We start from the raw sequence: 20,285 nt of genomic DNA, 5'->3' as shown, positions 1-20,285 counted from the left end.
ACATACTATGATATTTTCAGCTGTCTTCATCCTAATGTCCTAATGTACTCATTTAGTCACTCTACTGTCATTACAGATCAGCCACCTCCTCTTGCCCTGTTGTAACCCCGGTGTTCCCTTCACTCTCATACTCTCACCCTCTCCAGCCACTCACTCTTCCATTTGCCCCCTTTCCTCAGCAGCTGCCAGATCGTATAAAGTGAATCTGCGGTAGCCTCTCTACATTCTGGTACAGCCTGCCAGAAAAAACTCTGTGAATAAGGGTGGCAGAGACAAGTGTAAGTGTCTGCTGTTAAGTGGAATAGTGTCACAATAGTGAGTTTGTGTTGCCGCCATGTTGCTACATATTTCCCACAGTAGAATACAGAAACACTTAGTGTCTTGCCCGAGGACACATCGGCATGCGGACTAGGGGAAGCTGGGATCGAACCACCAACCTTCGGGTTACAGGTCGTGAAAGTAGTATGTGAAAATGTATATCTGTATACTGGGCAATTTTTTCGAATACTGGGTTAACTTTTCGCATTTTGCTTTTAATCTTTCCTGCAAATTGTGTGAACTGTAAAGGATACAGCCATTAAGCTGTATCCTTTACAGGTGGACCATTGCAAATTATAGCATTGCACTGGAAAAGGGGAGAAATGTAGTGTGTCCCCCCGGATGTCATATTTCCATCTCTGCCAATCGCAGATGGAAGAGCCGTGACTATACCACAGTCATTTGACCTGGGAATGAAGGCCAATAGTTAATTTTCACACTGCAGGCAAAAGCCACATATTAGTGGGTGTTAGTGGTTGTTTTATCTAGTGTGAAAGGGGCTTAAAAGTTTTATAAAAGTAATTTCCAGTCCTCTGGAAAAGCATAAGTGCTCTATTCATGGAAGGCTACGCGCACCATTGTTCTCTCATCATTTTGGTATGAAGCATTTATGCAGTTTATTAATACTCTGAGCATGATGGATATTAATAAACCTTTTGTTTAATACCTTGCCTGACCACCCTGCCTTCTACTGCATGGTCAGACCATACAAACCGTGTTTGAGTCTGTTTACTGGTCACTCTATCAGTGGCACTTTAAGCCCGATAGCAGCCGTGGAGACAAGGGCTCACTTGAGCAACAACTGAACTGAAACCATGCACACACATTGTCGAGGGGGAAGGAAAACAGGAAGACAGACAGAAAGTTCAACATGCAAATGTAAGAATGTTACAGCTTACATTGGATATATACAGTATGAACAGCCATTTTACCTGGAAAATCTGTAATATGTGTTGCAATTCACATGAATACATACCATTTGAAATCAGTGATTTGACATCTAAAATGAATTCAATGCACCGAACAAAACCAAACATGTGCGTCCATGTCCTTCCTTTTCGGATCTCTGCTTTGGAACGTTTTCAGCAGCAGGAGAGGGCAGAGGAGATTAGGCAGGCAGCTGTTTGTATTGTCTGTCAGTGTTTTAAGGCGGATTAGAGTTGAGATCCTACAGCTGACGGTTCCTCTGGCTGCCTGGAAGCCACACAGATACCAGGCCCTTTAATGGATCTAAACTAAAGCAGCACATGGAGACATGAGTATGTGGCATTACAACCAGCTCTATTTAATAATATCACAAACTGAAATTGTTTTCATTTAACCATTGGACATACCTTTCTTATACAACTTGTTGGTTGCACGAAATAAAATATCGGCAAAACACCCATAAACTGAACAGTATAGTGAGCAATAAACTGGACACAGGCACTGTAAAAGCAGCTTCGCTTTTTAAAAATTTATATTACCCATGTTGAAGGGATACATGGGGTAAATCATTAGATGTTGAGTTGAAGAGACAGATATATTCAGGGTTTTCAGGTCAGGGTGAGGTTTGGTTAAGGTTAAGTTTAGCTAAGCGTTCTGTTAAGGTGAGAGAAAGCCTCTGAATGTTTGGATTAAAGTTTACGTACTGACAGAAAACCCTACGAAGCAGGAAACAAGCAGCAACCAACTGTCTGATCTGAAGACATTAGTGACTTCTCTGACATCATATCACCAAGCAACAACTTGAACTCACTGGCGTTCTCTGGGGTTAGGTGTTTTAATGACGCTTTTCTTAATTGGTTTGCCTATCATAAGGTTGCATTGTGTGTCTAACCTGATGACATTTTACAGTCGCCCGGCAGCAGCAGTCTGCGTTCAGGCCATAATAAGGGAACTTCTCTAAGCTGCCTGCAGATGTCAGCAGAAGAACTGAACTGTAACTGAATTGGACCGGGGCATGTGACACACATTTCACATTTTTGCATCTTTTTGCTGACCTGCTTTGAGTAAAATACTCAATAAGTAACTAAAAAAACTACTTTTTGGAAACAAGATGGTAGCCATTTTACCTCTAAGGAACCTCCCTGCTGACACTAGATAGTCAGACACTATCAGATAACTGTTTGTTTTTTGATTTCTTTAGGCCACATTCCTGTTATCATTATCCTCACAGTGACTGGTACCGCCCTGAGACAAATTTGTGATATTTGACTATATAAATACAATTGACTTGACTTCATGAGCGACACCTTACCATTTTTATCTGACGTTAAGTCACAGCTCCGTGAGATTAGCCACAGTATCCCTTTGTCAACACCATGTCATCATTAGAACTGATTTTAAACTGGGTGTTATTTAAGAGGTGAGGACCGTCAAAACAGACGGGAGCTGTGGATTCAAGCACCAGTCTAGAGGAGAAAACAGTCACAATATCAAAATATATTCCATTCTGTGAACAGAATGAGGAAACTTGCCAGTAGCCGGGCTAAAAGACAGAACAAAAAATCAGATTGAGCAGAAGATCGAGCATGGCAACTACACGGCAGCGGGTCAGGGACTCGTCTCTACCTCATGAACTATATTGATTTTACACCCGCTTTGAGAAGCCCTATCTGCTATCTGACACGATGGAGCACAAACACATTCTCAATCCACCCACCACACTCACTCTCTGTTAGAAAGGGGGCGGATGATGACAAACTGTTCCTGCTTGACACCATTCACAGTCATCTGGAGAAGAGCAGGGCCTTTGCCAGGCTGGCTCCTATTTGTGGATTTTTCTTCAACATTTGACACCTTGCAGCCTGCCATCCTTGACAAAAAGCAGGACACACAACTTAACTCGATTTAAATCAGGGTCTAATTTTATGGATGGCATCTAACTGATGACATTTTTATCAGATACACTGTACACTAGCACTGGCTCACCACAAGGGCGCAGCCTATCCCTTCTTCATTCTCTACACTAGTGCATCCATCCCAACCACCACTGGACTTAGTTTGCTGACGCCATGGTCCGACTGTCACTCCTCTCTAAGGGTCTGAACAGGTACATGGCCCTGCCCTCCATGACTTCATAGAGAGGTGTGACAAATCACTGCTCAAGCTAAATATCGCCAGGAGGGTGGGGATGGTTATTGATTTCAGGAGGGAGCCTCTTTCTGCAGTCTCAGTGTTCATACGTGGTAAGGGGTGGACCAGTATAAACATCTTGGTACCATCTTTGATAATAATGAGGCAGCAGACCAAGGGCAATACAACCTCTGTAAACTGAATTAATTCATTGTCCAAAAACCCATCTTACAAACTTCCTATAGCTCCTTCGTCGAGAGTGTTAATAGCTGTATTGCATTGTATCTAACATTGAGAATTAGGGCCAGAGCACCAAATGGTGAGAGGACCCTACTGTTACCTTAATTTTCCAACTTTCAATACACTTTGAAAGGCTAAAACATGCTTGAAAACTCACAAAACCTTGTCCACATCAGCTCGGGCAAAAAATTTGATCTTAATGGGTCTCATTCATGGGTGTATTGAAATGGCTTGTTTGCTTCCCATAACAGCTTTAAAAATCAAAGCCTTTGCTTTACCTTTTCCCTTGATGTATGCAATTTGGGACACACATCCATTAGGCCGAGACTTATCAATATATTAATTAACAATGTTGTCAGTCAAATAGTAAGACAGACTATATCAGCATAAAATCTGTTACCCATATGGGCCGTGACATTGTTTAATTGTAACGGCTGGAAACAGTTGAAGCTGAGTAAATTTAATGTGCAATGTCAAATCCTGTATATATAATAGCAGTGCTGTCACGTATTTATAGCCACATGTTAAAATTTCTAGTCTGAATAGTTATCTGACAGCTGACAAATAACGACTCAAACAACATCAAATTAACATCAAAAATGATGACGCTGCAGATTCTTTGAGGGCGACTTTTAATTTGAAAAAAAGGGCGGGGGGGGGGGGGGGCACTCGCCGGGCTCCTCAACCGGAAGTAATACATTAGCCTGAGACGGAAGAAGAAACGTCAACCAATGTGTTTAGCGTGAACGTGAGGATAACTTTCACTGTTGTAAGACTCGGCTTTGTATTCTTCCATCGAGCTCCGTTTGCAGTGTCCCCTCGGGCCCCGACTCCAAGATGTTCAACAGACAGACGAGCCTGTGGATGGGTGATGTATGTTCGAAGTCGGTTTCTGTCGGTGCGGGAACGTTAGCTTAGCTTAGCTTAGCTTAGCCTAGCTGCGCCTGCCGGATGCTAGCCAGGTGACACAAAGTTAGCCTGGATACGTGACACCAGCCGAACGAGATCCGACTCGACTATGTCCATCTGCGCTTTGCTCGCAGAGCCTGGCGTTCAAACCTCTCAGGACACACAGTAGTAACATTGGTTGACAAATGATGCTCGCAAACCTTCCCTGGAGGGAGCTTTAGCTAGCTAGTTTTGAGCTAATCGTGAAAGTTGACATGTAATGTGAATAACTGCGGCCGGATGTATGATGTCTAATGTAACACGAAACGAGAGGGCGCACTAGCAATTCGTGTACAGTATATATGCAACCTTGCCCCAATGTGTTTTGATTTTTTTTTTTTTACCCCTGAGTTTTCTTACACTCTCAAAATGATGAACTCTAATATGTCCCAAGCATTTTCCAGATTGCATCATAGTTTTAAAGTAACACTCTTTTTTAAATTACAAATTGTACATAGTTTGTGTTATTATTAACATTGGATGGCGTTCAAGATTTAATGAGATTCAATGTGACGTATGGACAATGTCTTCTGCGTGTGTGTTTAGTTGGACCCATACATGGACGAGAACTTCATCAAGCAGGCCTTTAGTGCTATGGGAGAGTCGCCGTTTGGAGTCAAGATCATCACTCACAGGATCACGGGGTAGGTCACACAGAGCCCCTCATGTGAAAACTTTGAGCACTTAACTGCTACATTATCAGCTAAGAGTTGTCAATACCAACTTAGCACTGACCCTTATGCCGAGTTCACACTGCACCATTTTGAACCAGGATTTCTCGCTCGCCGACAAGTCCCTGGGTTGCAGCAAATCGGAGGAAAATCGGGGCTCGCAAATCGGCACACGGTCGCTGTGTGTGAACTAGCAAAGACGCGGTCAAAGTGGCTCTCCGAGGGCCAGATATCTAGCAGGCAAAATATCTGGACAAGTCGGGGAACCCATCTCCTGTAGCGTGAGCTCTGATGTGACAGGCAGTGTGCCAACCTGGGGGAGGAACTGTAGCACAACACGACAACACTCTTCAGCCATATTCTCTCTCTTTTCTGTGATTCTGAGCGTAACCTCGAGCTGCTTTGTAGCAGAACCACATTTTAATACGTCAAGTTATTTCTCCCTCCACCCAATACACAGAGCGGCCCCTCAACCTACTTCCTGTGTCTGACCTTTCGACATAAGAGTATTCTGCAATAGATTGAACAGTTTCTTTCTGACGTCCACCGTGAAAGTTTCAAACAATTCCTGTTTCGTGCGTGTATCGCATATTTTCCTGTCACTTCTTGCGTGTTTTTCGTGACAAAACATACTTTGGAGACAGACCCCCCGCCGCCATGAGTCACGTACTGTGAACAGCACAATAACTGGAAGCTTAGACATTAGATCCATTTGGGGATTTTATACTGTTAATGCAGTTCCTGTTATGCTGCCTATGAAGCAGATTGTTTCTCAGTATCTCTCACTGACCTGTCTTTCCTCCTGTGCAGTGGTTCTGCAGGATACTGCTTTGTGGAGCTGGCAGACGAGGCAAGTGTTGACCGCTGTGTCCAAAGGCTCAACGGAAAACTGGTTCCAGGATCAAATCCGGTTAGTTCTGTCGTGTTATTGCAAAATACTTTTTCATACATCTTTGATGCAATCCTTACTGCATTACATGAATATTGTTTCTACACAAATATATAAATATTATTGATGAATTTAATACCGCCTTCCTTTTTTCCCCAGTATTACACTTGTGTTATAAACAGTGTTTAATTGTTGACCTGACTGTGGATAGTGGAGCTCAACTAGGCTTGGTCCTCCTTTGTTGTGATAGAAACTCAATAGGAGTGAATGCTAATATGTCAATAATAAGCAAGACCATGAGATTACAAGTGAGCCAGATCTGCTGTGTTTTCCCAGACAATTCAAACGACACATTTTCAAAGACGACACAGTAAAAGATAACAGTAAAAGATACTAAGAGTGAATCCGTTCTCTTGATTGGCCGCAGTGACCGAAAGTCTACTCAAGGGTCTGGTGATTTAAAGCAAAAAGAAAAATGTTCAAAGTCTCAAGTGAGGTGTAAAGTTGTGAGCTTTAGTTGCTTACTGCTGAATTTGAAATGCGTTTGGCCCTGTGAGTTGGGCCAAGCTACTGGACTCCCCTGTCCACCGGCCTGTACCTGCTGCTGAAGGTGGCTAAAAGGCTGCTTGTACATGAATGTACTTTGTTTGAAGCTGGTGAATAGAGTCTCTGGTAGGAACTAACTGAGGAATGGGCTAAAGGCTGGTCTGGGTGGTGGAGGTATGTAAACCCAAATAACAACAACTATAATAACTCCACTCTTTATTTCCAGCAATATCAGTGCTTAGTACACGTCTTTGGTGTTTGAGCTTTGCTTAGTTTGCTTGTCCTCTCTCCCCATGTGCAGCCCCGGAAGTTTAAGCTAAACTATGCCACCTACGGCAAACGGCCAGAGGCAGGGTAAGAAACGATTCACATTCTTTACGTAACACACTTTTGTTGACAGATGTTATTGTTTGAATCTAAATTTAAGTTGAAGAATGACCAACTTCACAAATTTGAAATCAGTCTCAGGTCAGTCGCAATGTCTCATCTTGATTTTTTTATACCATCAAAAACCAAATTCATCAGAAAAATGAACTCTTGAACATCTACCTTAAAAGACAGAAACCATCTTTGGAAAAACAAAATGTGCGTACATTGACTTTTTCGTTCAGTCCATGTCCCATCTGCTAACATGAGTTATGAGTTTATGACATATGGTGCAGCCAACCACCAGGGGGCAATCAACATGATTTGGCTTCACTTTTGAGAGCTGTCATGTCATCCATTTTTATATACAGTAGGGCTGCAACTAACCATTATTTTCCATAATCAATTATTATGTCAATTATTTTCTTGATTACTCAATTAGTTGTTTGGTCCCTAAAATGTCATTAAATTGTGAAAAATATTGATCGTGTTTCCCAAACCCCAACATGATGTTTTGTTTTGTCCACACACCAAAGATATTTAGTTTACTGTCGTAGAGGAACAAAGAAACCAGAAAATAATCACGTTTTAGAAGCTGAAATCATAGGATTTTTCCTTTTTGCCCCATAAAAACTATTATCAAAATAGTTGGCGATTAATTTAGTAATCGATTACTAATCGATTAACTGTTGCAGCTTTAATATACAGTCTGAATTTAAAGCCTAAAACAACATTTTTTTGAGATTTTAAAACCAAGGAATTTTGGAAACGTTTTGGTTTGGTTTTATATGCGGTTGATAAACAACTTTCAAGGCCTCCACTGCCAACCACTGATCTCACGTTGATCTCACCACCCCTTTCTCTTGAACTCTGTTACTCTCACCCAGATGCAATCTCAGGTACCCATATTAATCACAGTTTGGTTTAACGTGAAAATGTTTCTCTGTTGTACTGACATTATTTGGTCAGTACCCTTAAAAGTACCATGTTGATGTTCAGTACGTTTCGAGAAAAAAGGTTTTCCCTGAAATCCAAATGTCCCTTCTGATTCTTGACGAGTGTATGAAAAGGAATACTTCATCAAAGTTTTCCCTCCTTAGGCCGGAGTTTTCAGTGTTTGTAGGCGACTTGGCCTCTGAGGTTGACGACTTCCAGCTGCACCAAGTTTTTAAGAAGTACCCGTCCTGCAAAGGAGCCAAAGTCGTCACCGACCAGTACGGATACTCCAGGTATGTCAGCTCACGGAGGTAGAATAGCAATGTGGCTTGAGAAATGTTAAAAGTACTAGGTGACATTGTTTGTATTATGTCTGTTGTGTGTCGCATGATAATATTTTTTTGAATATTTTTTCAGAAATGAACAATAATTTGAAGTGTTTCCTGGTTTTGGTAGTGTCGTGATTTGGATGGCAGTGCTGTGGACGTTGACCACCAGTACTTCATCATCTGCTTTCCAAAAAATAAAAGGCTGACGATATGTTTTCTTGCGGTCTTATGCTAAAACTATTGTTTTCCCCATATAGGCTAAGCAAGAGCAACTCACAATTCAAGTGATGCTACCTCATGTTAAAAGTAAAACAACAAGTTTCAGTTCTACCATAATAATACCCATTATATCCTGTTTCTCATTATAAGTGGCTTTTTAATGCCAAGCATGTAAGTGCGTGTTGGTGTGGACTGGAGGTCTAAGTGTCGTTTGACTTGCAGAGGCTACGGCTTCGTCAAGTTCGCGGATGAGAGCGAGCAGAAGAAGGCGATCGAGGAGTGCCAGGGAACAATGCTCGGCGGAAAGCCGCTCAGACTCAGCATTGCTGTAGCAAAGAGGTAAGATGCTAAAGATGGCAAGGTGGTTAGCTCGTCTGACTTCCATACTGACACAGTTGACAGCAGCCGCAACACGTCGCCACTCGCACTACTTCTTTTTATTAGGGATCCCGTTGCTGTGGGCATCCACCTCCCCTACAAGCGTGTCTGTTTCAGTGTCTGAGAAATTACGTTTTTTTTGTTCTTTTCTCACCTGTCGCCACAATTCACCGTAACGAAAGAACATTTGCATGCCAGGCTCAGACGGATCAGCATTCATTGACTATTTATGGTTAAAATGGGCATGTACAGGGCGGGATATGAGGCTGATTCACGTACGGAAACTTTTAGGTGATCTGTGATTTATAAAGGGAGAATTGCTCTCAGGTGTGCGTACCCACGTCTGAATATTTTTTGGAGTATGCCATTTTGGGCTATTGGGCGCATATACACTTTTAGTAAGTATCCTACGCACAGGTTTATAAATGAGACCCCAGAGCAGTAAAATCACAACAACAACAACAACGAGAGAGACAAGCTTTCTCCAAAACGGCTTACGGCTCCTTTAATCATAGTAACTGATTCTGTGATTGTTGTTTGTCATCCACTTACTATCATAGGTAAGAGGCTCTCAGTGCAAACTGGCAAAATAATAAGATTTGATCGTTGATCGAAAAAAAACACAACCTTTATAAAGCTTTATATATAACATTTATGAGTTTAATATACTTGCTTAACATTTCATACAGTGTCATTTTATTACTCACGTGACTCAAGCACAGTCTGTGTTCTTTCAAGGGCAAAGTGCTTCAAAAGCTTTTGGTCCATGTTGGCTGATAGAGTTGTGCTATTCCCCCAAGGTGAGATTGTTTTACACATATGCAAGTAAAACGCGTCTCATGTATCTTACTCTTTCAAACAAGATTGGTTCAGTCTAGCTGGTTTGATCAAATATTTATTTTGACTCTGTTTCACATCTACAAGTCACAGTTCGTAGTTACAGTCTGCACAGAGAGACTTTCAGTGTGTCAGCTCAGCAAACTACAGAGGGAGGAAAAGGCCGGAGTTCACTGATCTGCAACATTATCCTTGACAGATCATTTAAACCATCACAGCTGCTGATTATTTAAGGAAAAAGCTTTGTGTCAGACATACAGTGGCTCCAGAAAGTATTTGCCTTCACACTTCACACACTGCTGTTTAGTAGATTTAGCTGCAAATCATATCAATCTTCACTCAGTAATGCATCATGATAGTGTAAACATGCAGTTACAATTTGGCAGCAATGACATTCAAAGTCAAAAAGTCTTTTGAAGCTTCGCACTGCCATTTATTTCATTCATCCTGGCAGATCCTGTCCAGTGCCATTTTCAGATCTTTCCCCCTCAAGGACAGTCAGAGACTTGTCTCTTAGACTTGCTAAGAAAAAAGCGGCGTCTACCATAGACGTAATGACGGTGATCTCCACAGAGGACTTTTAAAGCTCTCTCAAAATGTTGTCAGACATGCACTGAAGTCCAAACATTTTCCTGAACTTCACCAGAGGGGCTGCATGAGAGAATTCAAATGTCCGCTCCCCTAGTCAAATATGTGGAAAAAGGCCAGAGTGAGCCCATGTGACAATACAGTAAGATATCACTTCTGTCAATCCATTATGCAGATGGACTACAATCATGTTCTGGACATTTCAAGCATAATCAAAGTAAAAATTAGAATAAAAACAAGTCTTGAGGACATGTTTTCATTTTGTCATTATTGTAGTCTTGTGAGTTGAAGGTGCATTAATAGCACAGGAACTTTCCCTGCTGAGGAACATGAGTCATTTCCTTCCTGTGTTTGCACAGGGTCTAAAAAAACATTTTTTTAACTCGTGCATCATCTACCTTCTTCTTCAGACATAGTGGAAGTGTAAATCCTTTACTTGTAGCCTTAAAGCTGCACAAAATGCACTGGATCAGAAACAAGTGGTGTGTTGGCAGTTTGATGATGAGGAAGTGAAAAACAGTGAATCAACATCGAAATTTCCGTCTGAAATCTAGAAGTAAAGTTACACAAAATTAAAATATTCAAAATTGTATTGAGAACAGTACTTCATTACGAGTTGGTGTCTGAACCTGCACAGCAGAAAGTGAACGTGTAAACATGAAACTTGAAGACCTGCTCACAGAAGCCATTTGTAATTAATTCACTATCATTTCATTGTCTTTCTGTGACTCGTGTTTTTTCTAAATTTGCATCCATTTAGATTCCTTCAAGTTGAAGGAATACTAAGATTTAAAAAAAAAGGATTTTGATGACAATAGATACTGAATTCCATTCCAATATATGTGAGATGTTTGTATTATTTTTTTACAGCCAAAAGATGAGCAGCTACCATGGCAACCAGGGCCAAAATTACCACGGCAACTACAATCAGTCTCAGTCTAACTACTATGGCAGCCAGAGCGCCGGGGGTCAGGGGGGTTACTACTCTCAGTGGGGTGGCTACGACCAGTACAGTGGCTATAACAACAGTGGCTATAACAGTGGATACAACAGCGGATACAACAGTGGCTACAACTATGGGCCCTATGGATATCCTCCACCAGGACACATGGTGCCACCACCGCCCGTGGGGGTGCCACCCGTGTCCACGGACATGTCAGGAGCTGCAGAGGTGAGGGGAATACGTCCACAACCATACTTAAAGGGAAACACATGTTGTGTCTTGGTTTTGGAATTAGCCAAAAAGCTAACTGAGCTGACGGGATGTAGTTTAGACACGCACACACCTCAGACTCACCACTGGATGCTTCTAAATCCTACAAACCAAAGTCCCATCGTCTGTCTGTTCCGTGCTTTTTAACCCTTCCTCTCATTAATTCACTTTTATTTGTATAGCGCCAAATCACATCTTTATGTACAGTGGGAAATGGCCATGGTGTGTTTATTAGAGAACTGCTATCCACTGCTATTAGAAGACACACACCCTCCAACAGCTTCTCATTTACATATGTATTTAGTGTATTAGCAAATAATACATCTAAAAGTCAGTTGGAGTTTACTGTGATTGACAAAGCAGCTTCAGAGTAGATGGTGATGTGCTGTGTGCAGTCACCAGGTCCTGCACTTCCTGTATGCACATTTCACTGTTTCTACGTGTTAAACACACACACACACAGAGTAAGGGCGCTTTGAAATGAAGATAATAACGGAACTAATGTTGGCATCCAGTCAGTCTCTTGGTGCCAATTGACTTTAACAAATTGATCAATTGTGTATGTTTACTTGCAAATCAGGTCACCCGGCATGTGCTAAACCCCAACCCTATTTTGGAATGAAAAGGGTTTCTTGTTAGAGAAAACGGATCACAGCAGAGTCATTCTTATTCTTTTATTGAAGCGGCCGTAGTAATGAAATTTTAAATGTTTTATTGCCCACAGCTTTAATCTTCAATCTTAAATCCTATCTCCATGGCCTTGTAGCATTATTGTGTCCGATTTCTTGTTTTCTCTCAGCATCTCAGTGTTTATTGTAACCGTCAGTGTCTCTGTCCCCAGCAGAGCCACGAGGAGACCGAGGACATAGATGAGGATAATGCAGAAGGTAAAATACATAACTTTTTCCCCCTCCCACAGAGGAGACCCAAACTTATGCTTCTATAAAAAAAAATGTTAAAAAAAGGCAGTACCACAGGTTCCCTTTGTACTAAGCAAAGTAATAAGTCTGGAAGAACTTGTTATGCTTTGCACATTGAGCATAACTTATAAACATTTATTGAATATCATTTCTGTGAAACGTAGTAATGAATACATCACAGACTAAACCAGAACTCCTGGTTTAGTCTGGTGTCACAAAGGGATTCTCCCCGTTACTTCCTACCTAACTGCTAACATAGCCACAGTTGAACAGTGTTTGCTTCGTTATTGCTTTGATTGTGACAACCATATGCTGATGTGTTCAAATAATTTCCTGTATTGTTTTTACAGAGGCCGTCCTCAAGTGTGACGTGGACCAGTGGAACAACGACTTCATGCAGCGCAGCGAGGAGCTCTACGACGCCATGATGGCCTGTCAGTGGGAAACTCTGGACTCCCCCGTCCCCTCCCTCCCTTGATAGCTTCTGCTGTCTCTCCTCTGATCTAAAGCCACACGGACGCCTTGTAAAGGCCACTTCAGTTTTCTGTACTTCCCCTCAGCCTGACTAAAGACTGACTACACAGAGATTTACTTCCTGTTCCACTTCAAATATTCAAAGTGCATAATAATTCGCTAGATTTTAATGTTTACCATGTTGGTAATATACAGAAGGTGGATCTATATTTAGGGAGGTTACTGTGCTGTCTTTACTGTTTAGTATGAACTCTTAAGTTTAGGAAAGTGCTGGAGGTTGCCTCCTTTGTTGTCGACTGCCACACTAGGTGAAGTATGGCAAACTGGATGCTGTGTCAATATGTCACCATTTAATTGTCACTGAGGAACAAACACAACCTGTCATTCAATGATTTTTGGATCTGAATATGACCCTATCTCTTCAGGAAGAGGTTGTCACCTGAAGACAGACTATAGATACTTAGCTTGTCCCCATAGGGAAACTAAAGAAAAACTTGCCTTTATTGTCAATTGCCATTTACTATAGACAATAGATTTTTTTTTAAATGTGTATATATACAAGATATCACTGTCGTGTCCTGTTCATATTCAATGAAGGAATTTTACTTGGAATTGTTTGTTTTCTCCATTTTTCAGATTAAATGAACATTATCTTGCTAGTGTGGAAGAAATGAGGACAGATGATGCTATTGAGTTGACTCAACAATAACCAACCAGAAGTTTAATGTAAGACTGTTTCTAAGACGAGAGGTTTTCTTGTCTTTTTTCTGTGATAACAGATGAATGGTACAACCTCTCAGAAACTAATGATTTGTGAGCTAGAAGGCTGATTTGCTGTCACAGAGGTTTTGTATGTTTTCTTTCTGAAGACATTCTATGAAAAAACAAATGTTGGAGGAAAATGGTCTTCCGTCTACTTTTTTGTAGGGAAATAAAGACTGAAGTGTTTCTCTTAAAGTATTGTACTGTATTTATTCATCACATTGACTTCAAAGTGTTCAGACCCCTTCGATTTTATTATTTTGTCTGTCTGATTTTTACATTGAGGAAACCCCCTGCTATTGTGTCCAGACAATTGTAACAAAGTATGGTCAGTCCGCCTGTGGCTAACTGAGCTGAACGGGATGTAGTTTAGACATTTAGACATTGTCTCATGGCTCTTGACATAGTGAGGTCGAGACCACAATAAACAGAAGAAGAAGGAAAAACAGTTCCCACAATGAGCATGCACTTGGCGTCTGTGGAGGAGAAACAGGAAGAAATCTCTAGCAGAACCGGACTCGGTTGTGGGCGGCCATCTGCCGGATGATCACCAACCACTGCCCAACAGACCCTCTGTATATGGACTGTTGGCCCACGTTGGCATCTGCTAAGGTACTGGTGGGGGGGGCGTCACAATGAAGCCTCCACATGCTTGCACGTTGCTAATGAGTAATAATTGGACCCCCATAGTCCTCTGCTCCCCTCCTCTAGGCTCAGCCTTGCGGAGGAGGGGGGCACTCTTCATCCCCTCATTCCCAGGTTCTTCCCTAAGAAAACCTGAATCCATTATTAAGTTAAGGGACCTCAGCCAGTGTCTTGACATGATGCTTTCCGATGCTGGTTTGTGTGCAAAGTAAGAAACTAACAGACAAACACATGAATGCTTCACATTATCTAACTTCTTGATGGACTTTACAGAATTTGAATCCTTCATTAGACAAGTTCTAAGTTCATCTTTTAATTGTTATAGACATTTAGATGTCCACTAGAAAATCTAGTATCCATCAGATTACTTCAGATGCAGATTTTTTTCCCCCCTGCTGTGCAAACTAAGCTGTGGGTTTCTCTCACACGGCCGACCTGTATTGTTGGAGACTCCTGTCAAAAGCCACTTCATGACAAAAAATGCATGCGCAGAATCGGCAAATATTTGAGTGAAAAACATGTTTGATGCACATCCAATTGAAAAACCACCTTAGTCGATTTGCTGAATGCTTATCTCACTGGGGACAATAGACACAATCTCACAGATTTTGTGTCGGTAACAGAGCCTTCATTAGCCACCGGACAAACACCTCGACCTAATGATCAGAGTTATCTATGTGGAGATCTCTGAAGGTCTTTTGTTCAGTTAATTGCAGTGATCGTGGCTCAGTTGAGCGCCTTCAGCTTCAGTACTCCCGGTCTTGGTGTTGAGCAGTCCCAGTCCAGGCCTCCCGGGACAGTACCAGTTGGGTCCCAAGCGGTACCAGCCCTGGTACAGTCCCCTCCAGCTCAGGCAGCCTAAAGCGCCCCCCAGCAGCTGGGTGGGGAACTGAGGGAAGTAAGCAAGGAGACAGAGCAGCAGAAAGATCCAGAGCCCGAGCAGGAGAACACAGAAGAGGAAGAGGATCCTCAGCGGAGCATCTGAGATCCCTCCCAAACTTAGATAAGGGCCGAACACGGCGGTCTCCTCAGCCAGCAGCAGGCAGCACAGACAGAGAAGGAAGACATCCTCTGAAACCTCATATCCTCTCCACAGCATCCCAGCTCTGAGGCACTCAGACCTGCTCGCCCCTTCTCGGAGCACCAACAGAGGCTGGCCACTGTCGAGTAGGGGCTCGTAGCAGCTTCCTGTGGCATTCTCCAGATGGTCCAGGAGTTTGCAGAAACCGAGCCACAGTCCGCCGGCCACCCCGAGCCTGGAGAGGTGACGGACGGAGAGGGCGAGGGAACGGCGGATGGAGAAGGAGAGGAGGAAGACGAAGGAACCGACGAAGACGCAGGTCCAGCCCCAGCCAGAACGCAGGAACACCCTGGGGGACGGAGAGGAGATAGGGTTTCAGAAGTAAAGGTTAGAGGAGATTAGACATTGTACCTTACAGTAGTAATATAAGTGATTATATGTCATAGATCTCTAACCAAGATATTACTGCTAACAAGGAGGAAGGCAATAACAAGAAAAGAGGGATCTCTCCGGTATGTAGCACTAGGGAGAAACTATTAGGAGAGGTTTACACTATGGAAACATTTTTGTATCTCCTTAGATTGAGAGAAAATGTTTTTTAATCGTAAATGGAAGCCTATGATTCAGTGGAAAATGCACACGAACCTGTCGATGAATAAATCCAAAGGTAATCGTCTTGTATACGCCCCTTTTCAACAATGGACCCTTTTCTCATTTGTTGAGTCTTTTTTCCTCCTGTTTTTGTTTTTTTTTTTACTGAAAAGGTCAAAAGTCTACTTGCCTAATACGTCTGGTTGTTTGCTCAAGTCAAAAAGCAATGAACATTAAAGTGAAAAAAAAGAAAGAAAGATTAAAAGCAGATCATGAGGGAGTTTGTCATGGGCAGGATGAAATAATAATCATTCAGCCCTAATACTAAATTGACACAAATAATTTCCCGTCATGAATTCATTTTTGGGGGGAAAATTGAGGCAGAAGTTAAGATGTCAAGTCAAGATGCTTACTAATTTGTATTACATGTAAATGCAAAAAAAAGTTTCGACTGCGTTGTTCTTTCATACTGGAAAGGTAAAAGTCAGTAAAATGTCAGCGCACACACAGATTTTTATACTCTCTTGGCTGTACTGATAAATTAATTTGGGGCAAGGGTGAGACAGCACCAATGCTTTCGCTTTGTCAAAGCTGTGCTATTCGACATTTCTAAAATGAACAGGGTCACTCGTAGTGGACAACCCACAGATAGTTTTTCACCTCACTCAATCGTTTCCCTCAGCTCTACAGAGCAGTTCAGCATCTTCTAGAGTCATTTTGCAGCTGAAGAGTCAGATCTATCGCTCAGGAGGAGGTGGTCACTACCACATCAATCCTCCAAATGAACACCCCTTTTGTAAATAAGAAGTTCACCATATCAACTCAATGAGGTGAAAAAACCCAAATTGTTTAATAAATGTAACATTTCATTGGATGTAAACAGGTGTGAATCACACAATGAAAAACGCTGCCATGCCTGCTAAAGGGCCAGAGGTTTTCTTTGAGTCGGTGGTCTTTGGGCAGTAACAGTGACAATGCCGGTGTTGTATACTAAGTAGCGATGATGTGAAGATGTATTGAAGAGAAGTCCGCCGACACCGTCTTGATTGTATATAAAGGTTTATTACAAAAAGACCAGCATCGATTACAAGCACTGCAGAACTTGGAGAGTGTCCGGCCAAAATGACAACCCTCCCGACTCTTCTTGGGGGTAATATTTATAGGCCCATCGCTGGCTTGAGTAGGAACATCTGGTTTGAATTAAGAAAGGCTATGAAGAGATGCAGAACTCAAAGGGGTCAAAAGTTGAGGTGAGGGGTCAACAGGAAGCCCCTAATTTGGCCCTCCGGGGTAAGATAATGTGAGCTACTCACAGTGCATCTATTGACAAAAAGACACTACACCGGCAAAATGCAACTCCACCGCACAACAGATTGAACAAGTGGGCAGGACAGTGAACAGGGAGCGGTTTTCTCACCTGTAGAGGAAGTGGCTTCTCTTGGCAAAGACACTGTGCTGGGAGACCCAGAGGCTCAGCGCAGGGCCGAACATCACCGCCGCAGAGAGCAGCAGGTGGAAGTGCTGCCGGAACGCCGTGTTACCCAGCAGCCGGGCCGCCAGGTCCGTCAGCACCACCAGCACCGTGTTCAGGAACATCTGGACCCAGAACCAAAACGCTGACCGGATGCGAGATCTCAAAATCTGAAAATCGCCTGCCGCCGGCCTCTGAACGCAGGCAGCACTGTGTCAGAGTGGATAGTCCACCTCAGACTCAATGCCATACACTGTTTCACGTGAGAGAGCTGCAATCCGGACTAGAATGCACTCAACGCACTAGTAGCTGTGGATTGTTGCTGCTGATTGAAATAACTTCACTTGAGTTGGAGTTGGAGTTGATCGAGCTACACAAACTATTGCATATTTGTTTAAGATTTGGAGGGTTAGTCCAGATCCTGCAGCATTTCAACGCTGCTGGCTACGTCGTCGGAAAACCTCTGAAATCCTCCGGTGTGATGCAGTGAGCCGCCACGAGCTGCGTGACTGGAATGGCAGGTGGCCTCCAGCATTCCACAGACTGAAATACAAGAGAACATGCGCATCGCGGACGCCGACCGTGAAATCACTCAGTCCAGTGGGCACTTCTGCGGACTCAGTATTTCATACACCAAACTGAGCCTGCTAGTTGTTTGCAGCCCCGCGTTTTCCAGTCTTTCACGCTCATGACCGAAGTCGTCAACGGCGCCGCTGCTCTCCAGACCTCGTTACAGTCACCGGGCTCTGGTTTCCATGCGCTTGCAGAGACACAAGTTCATCACCCTTGTCTGACCTTGTACAGCAGGTTCCCAAGTTTCTCTTTCCTTCCTCTTGTCGTGCAGTGATTGCCGCTGTGCCGCCTCTGCAGAAATGTTATTGCCACTGCTGTGTGGAATTAACCTTAAAAGAGTTGTAGCTTCAGAAAAATGTCGCCTGCTCAACAAAGTAACTGTAGCTCCTTTGCTCCCGATCACTGACACCCTCTCTCTCTCACGCACACACACACACACACACACACACGAAAATACTATTTCTGTTCTCGCCTTGTCATATACGTCTCCTGGACCTGCAGGTTGTCACATTACTCCAGTGACGCTGACTCCTTGGCGTGGATAAGTGTTTCACGGGGTTTCCGTTTAATTCAACGTTAATTCACGGTCGGCAGAGACAGAGGCAGAAAATGAGCTGAGCAGCGGTAACAGTGTTGACGTTACAGAAAAGTCATGCATTAAGAGTGTCCACATAGATGTACAATTAGCTGATAGTATAATGTAGTGTCACACAGTGTGCGTGTGTGTGTGTGTGTGTGTGTGTGTGAGAGAGAGAGCGTGTGTTTGTATCCATGTTCAGGTGTATTAATAGCAGTGACCTTAGTACTGTATCCGGGCTGCCACAGGCGGCTGTTACTGCAGTCTGTCCCTGTCAATCAGTGTACAATGCACGCACACACACACACACACACACACACATCTAAATGATACCAGCCAACAAATGTAATGTATGAAAAATGGTGAGCTCTCTGTGCTGCCCCCGGCCGAAATGCTGCCCCTGGGCTGCAGCACATGTCGCCTATGCCTAAATCTGCCGCTGCTAACCACCACTGTATGAGCTGCTGCGTTCACAGAGAGCTGGCGTTAGTGGGAAATGCCACAATGATGTCAATTTGAAATTGATTTAGTGAAGGATGTGCACCACGCAGACAGGAACATGAGTAAAGTCACTGCTGTGAATGGGACTACAAACAGGACTTGAAAAACTTAAGGTGTGCATACACACAAAACTGAGTGCACCCTTGGGCAGAATCATACAAAGGTAAATAATGACATTTAAAACAAATGTATTGGTTTTTAGCCAAACCCCAAGAAAAATGAAGCAAATTTATTTGAAATACAAAAATGTTTGACAGATACAACCACAAGGAAATTGTCCATATTTATTCAACAAAAGTCAGTGGCTTCATCTGACCCTAGAATGTGCTACCACCATTCATCTAAACCTAACCCTTCTTCTGTTTTTTTTTTAAAAACAAGATGGTGCTGGCCTAATAGCTAAACTTGAGGCTTCAAAATGGCAGTTCACAAACCAGTGGGTAACCTCATCATGGGTAGCCACATTGATTAAATCCCCATGAGCCAATTGAGCCATATCCTGTTCATGTTGGGGATATTAAATTCACATCAAACATGAGTCACACATATCGCTGTAAACATGATCATAAATCTTTATCCTGCTTTCAGATCTGCTACATTCACCAACCTGCAGGATTTGGCTTCTGCTAGTAGAGGAGATATGCAGTATTAGGAGATGAGAGCAACAATACAATTTATTCTAAGATTATCATGGAACCTTAGTTGACAATTCACCAGCACATTTTATAGACAGTGATAAAAAACAAAACAAAATGCAGTGTTTACATCCTTCAATATCCTGCTGTATATCAGGGGACTGAAGCTAGTATATTTCGGTATCTAAAAACCACAACAAGATTGTATGACAAATACATATTCAGGATATTCCATAACCAGTATAACAATAAGCACATACCCATTCCACTACTTCCATTGACTTTGCATGCATTCAAGCTGCCTCTAGATTTATTACGCCTGAGTAATAAAGTGGAAGATAAGGGTTTGTGTTTCAATTCATTAACCCTGATATTCCAAGAAAATGTCAATCTTATTTACGTTAACTGATCGCTGGATCATGGTTGTTTCCTCTCGTCTTTTTGAAGTAATGAACTATATTCATAAAGCCCTGGGATATGTGCATATTTTCAGTCAAGTTCAAACAGTCTTTAACAGTTAGTGTGTGGAGTACACGGACAAGGACCCAAATGCAGACAGTCCAGGCAGGCAGGATCAGCT

The 20,285-nt window shown here is 42.6% G+C and overlaps 2 protein-coding genes across 3 annotated transcripts; one reads left to right on the top strand and one right to left on the bottom strand.

Annotated features, from left to right (window-relative positions):
* The first annotated feature begins 4,305 nt into the window (after positions 1–4,305).
* On the top strand, positions 4,306–13,886 carry trnau1apb (tRNA selenocysteine 1 associated protein 1b). Of its 2 annotated transcripts, none has more exons than XM_035633705.2 (9): positions 4,306–4,488; positions 5,110–5,207; positions 6,045–6,144; positions 6,971–7,023; positions 8,136–8,264; positions 8,742–8,858; positions 11,193–11,493; positions 12,377–12,422; positions 12,806–13,886. In XM_035633705.2, the coding sequence occupies exons 1-9, from the start codon at positions 4,453–4,455 to the stop codon at positions 12,931–12,933; spliced, it is 1,008 nt and encodes a 335-aa protein (XP_035489598.1). In that variant the 5' UTR covers positions 4,306–4,452; the 3' UTR covers positions 12,934–13,886. The 2 variants fall into 2 exon arrangements, with proteins under 2 accessions (XP_035489598.1, XP_035489599.1); XM_035633706.2 differs by having other exon boundaries at positions 4,307–4,488; positions 12,380–12,422.
* fitm1l (fat storage inducing transmembrane protein 1, like) lies at positions 13,882–18,717 on the bottom strand. Its single transcript, XM_035633707.2, has 2 exons — positions 17,366–18,717; positions 13,882–15,706 (listed from the first exon to the last, which is right to left on the bottom strand). The coding sequence occupies exons 1-2, from the start codon at positions 17,542–17,544 to the stop codon at positions 15,043–15,045; spliced, it is 843 nt and encodes a 280-aa protein (XP_035489600.1). The 5' UTR covers positions 17,545–18,717; the 3' UTR covers positions 13,882–15,042.
* Between the last annotated feature and the right edge of the window lie 1,568 nt (positions 18,718–20,285).

The sequence above is a fragment of the Scophthalmus maximus genome, chromosome 5 (genome assembly GCF_022379125.1).
Source record: "Scophthalmus maximus strain ysfricsl-2021 chromosome 5, ASM2237912v1, whole genome shotgun sequence".
Lineage (NCBI taxonomy): Eukaryota > Metazoa > Chordata > Actinopteri > Pleuronectiformes > Scophthalmidae > Scophthalmus > Scophthalmus maximus.
The sequence above is the reverse complement of the archived record's forward strand: the minus strand, read 5'-3'. Positions and strand labels throughout refer to the sequence as shown.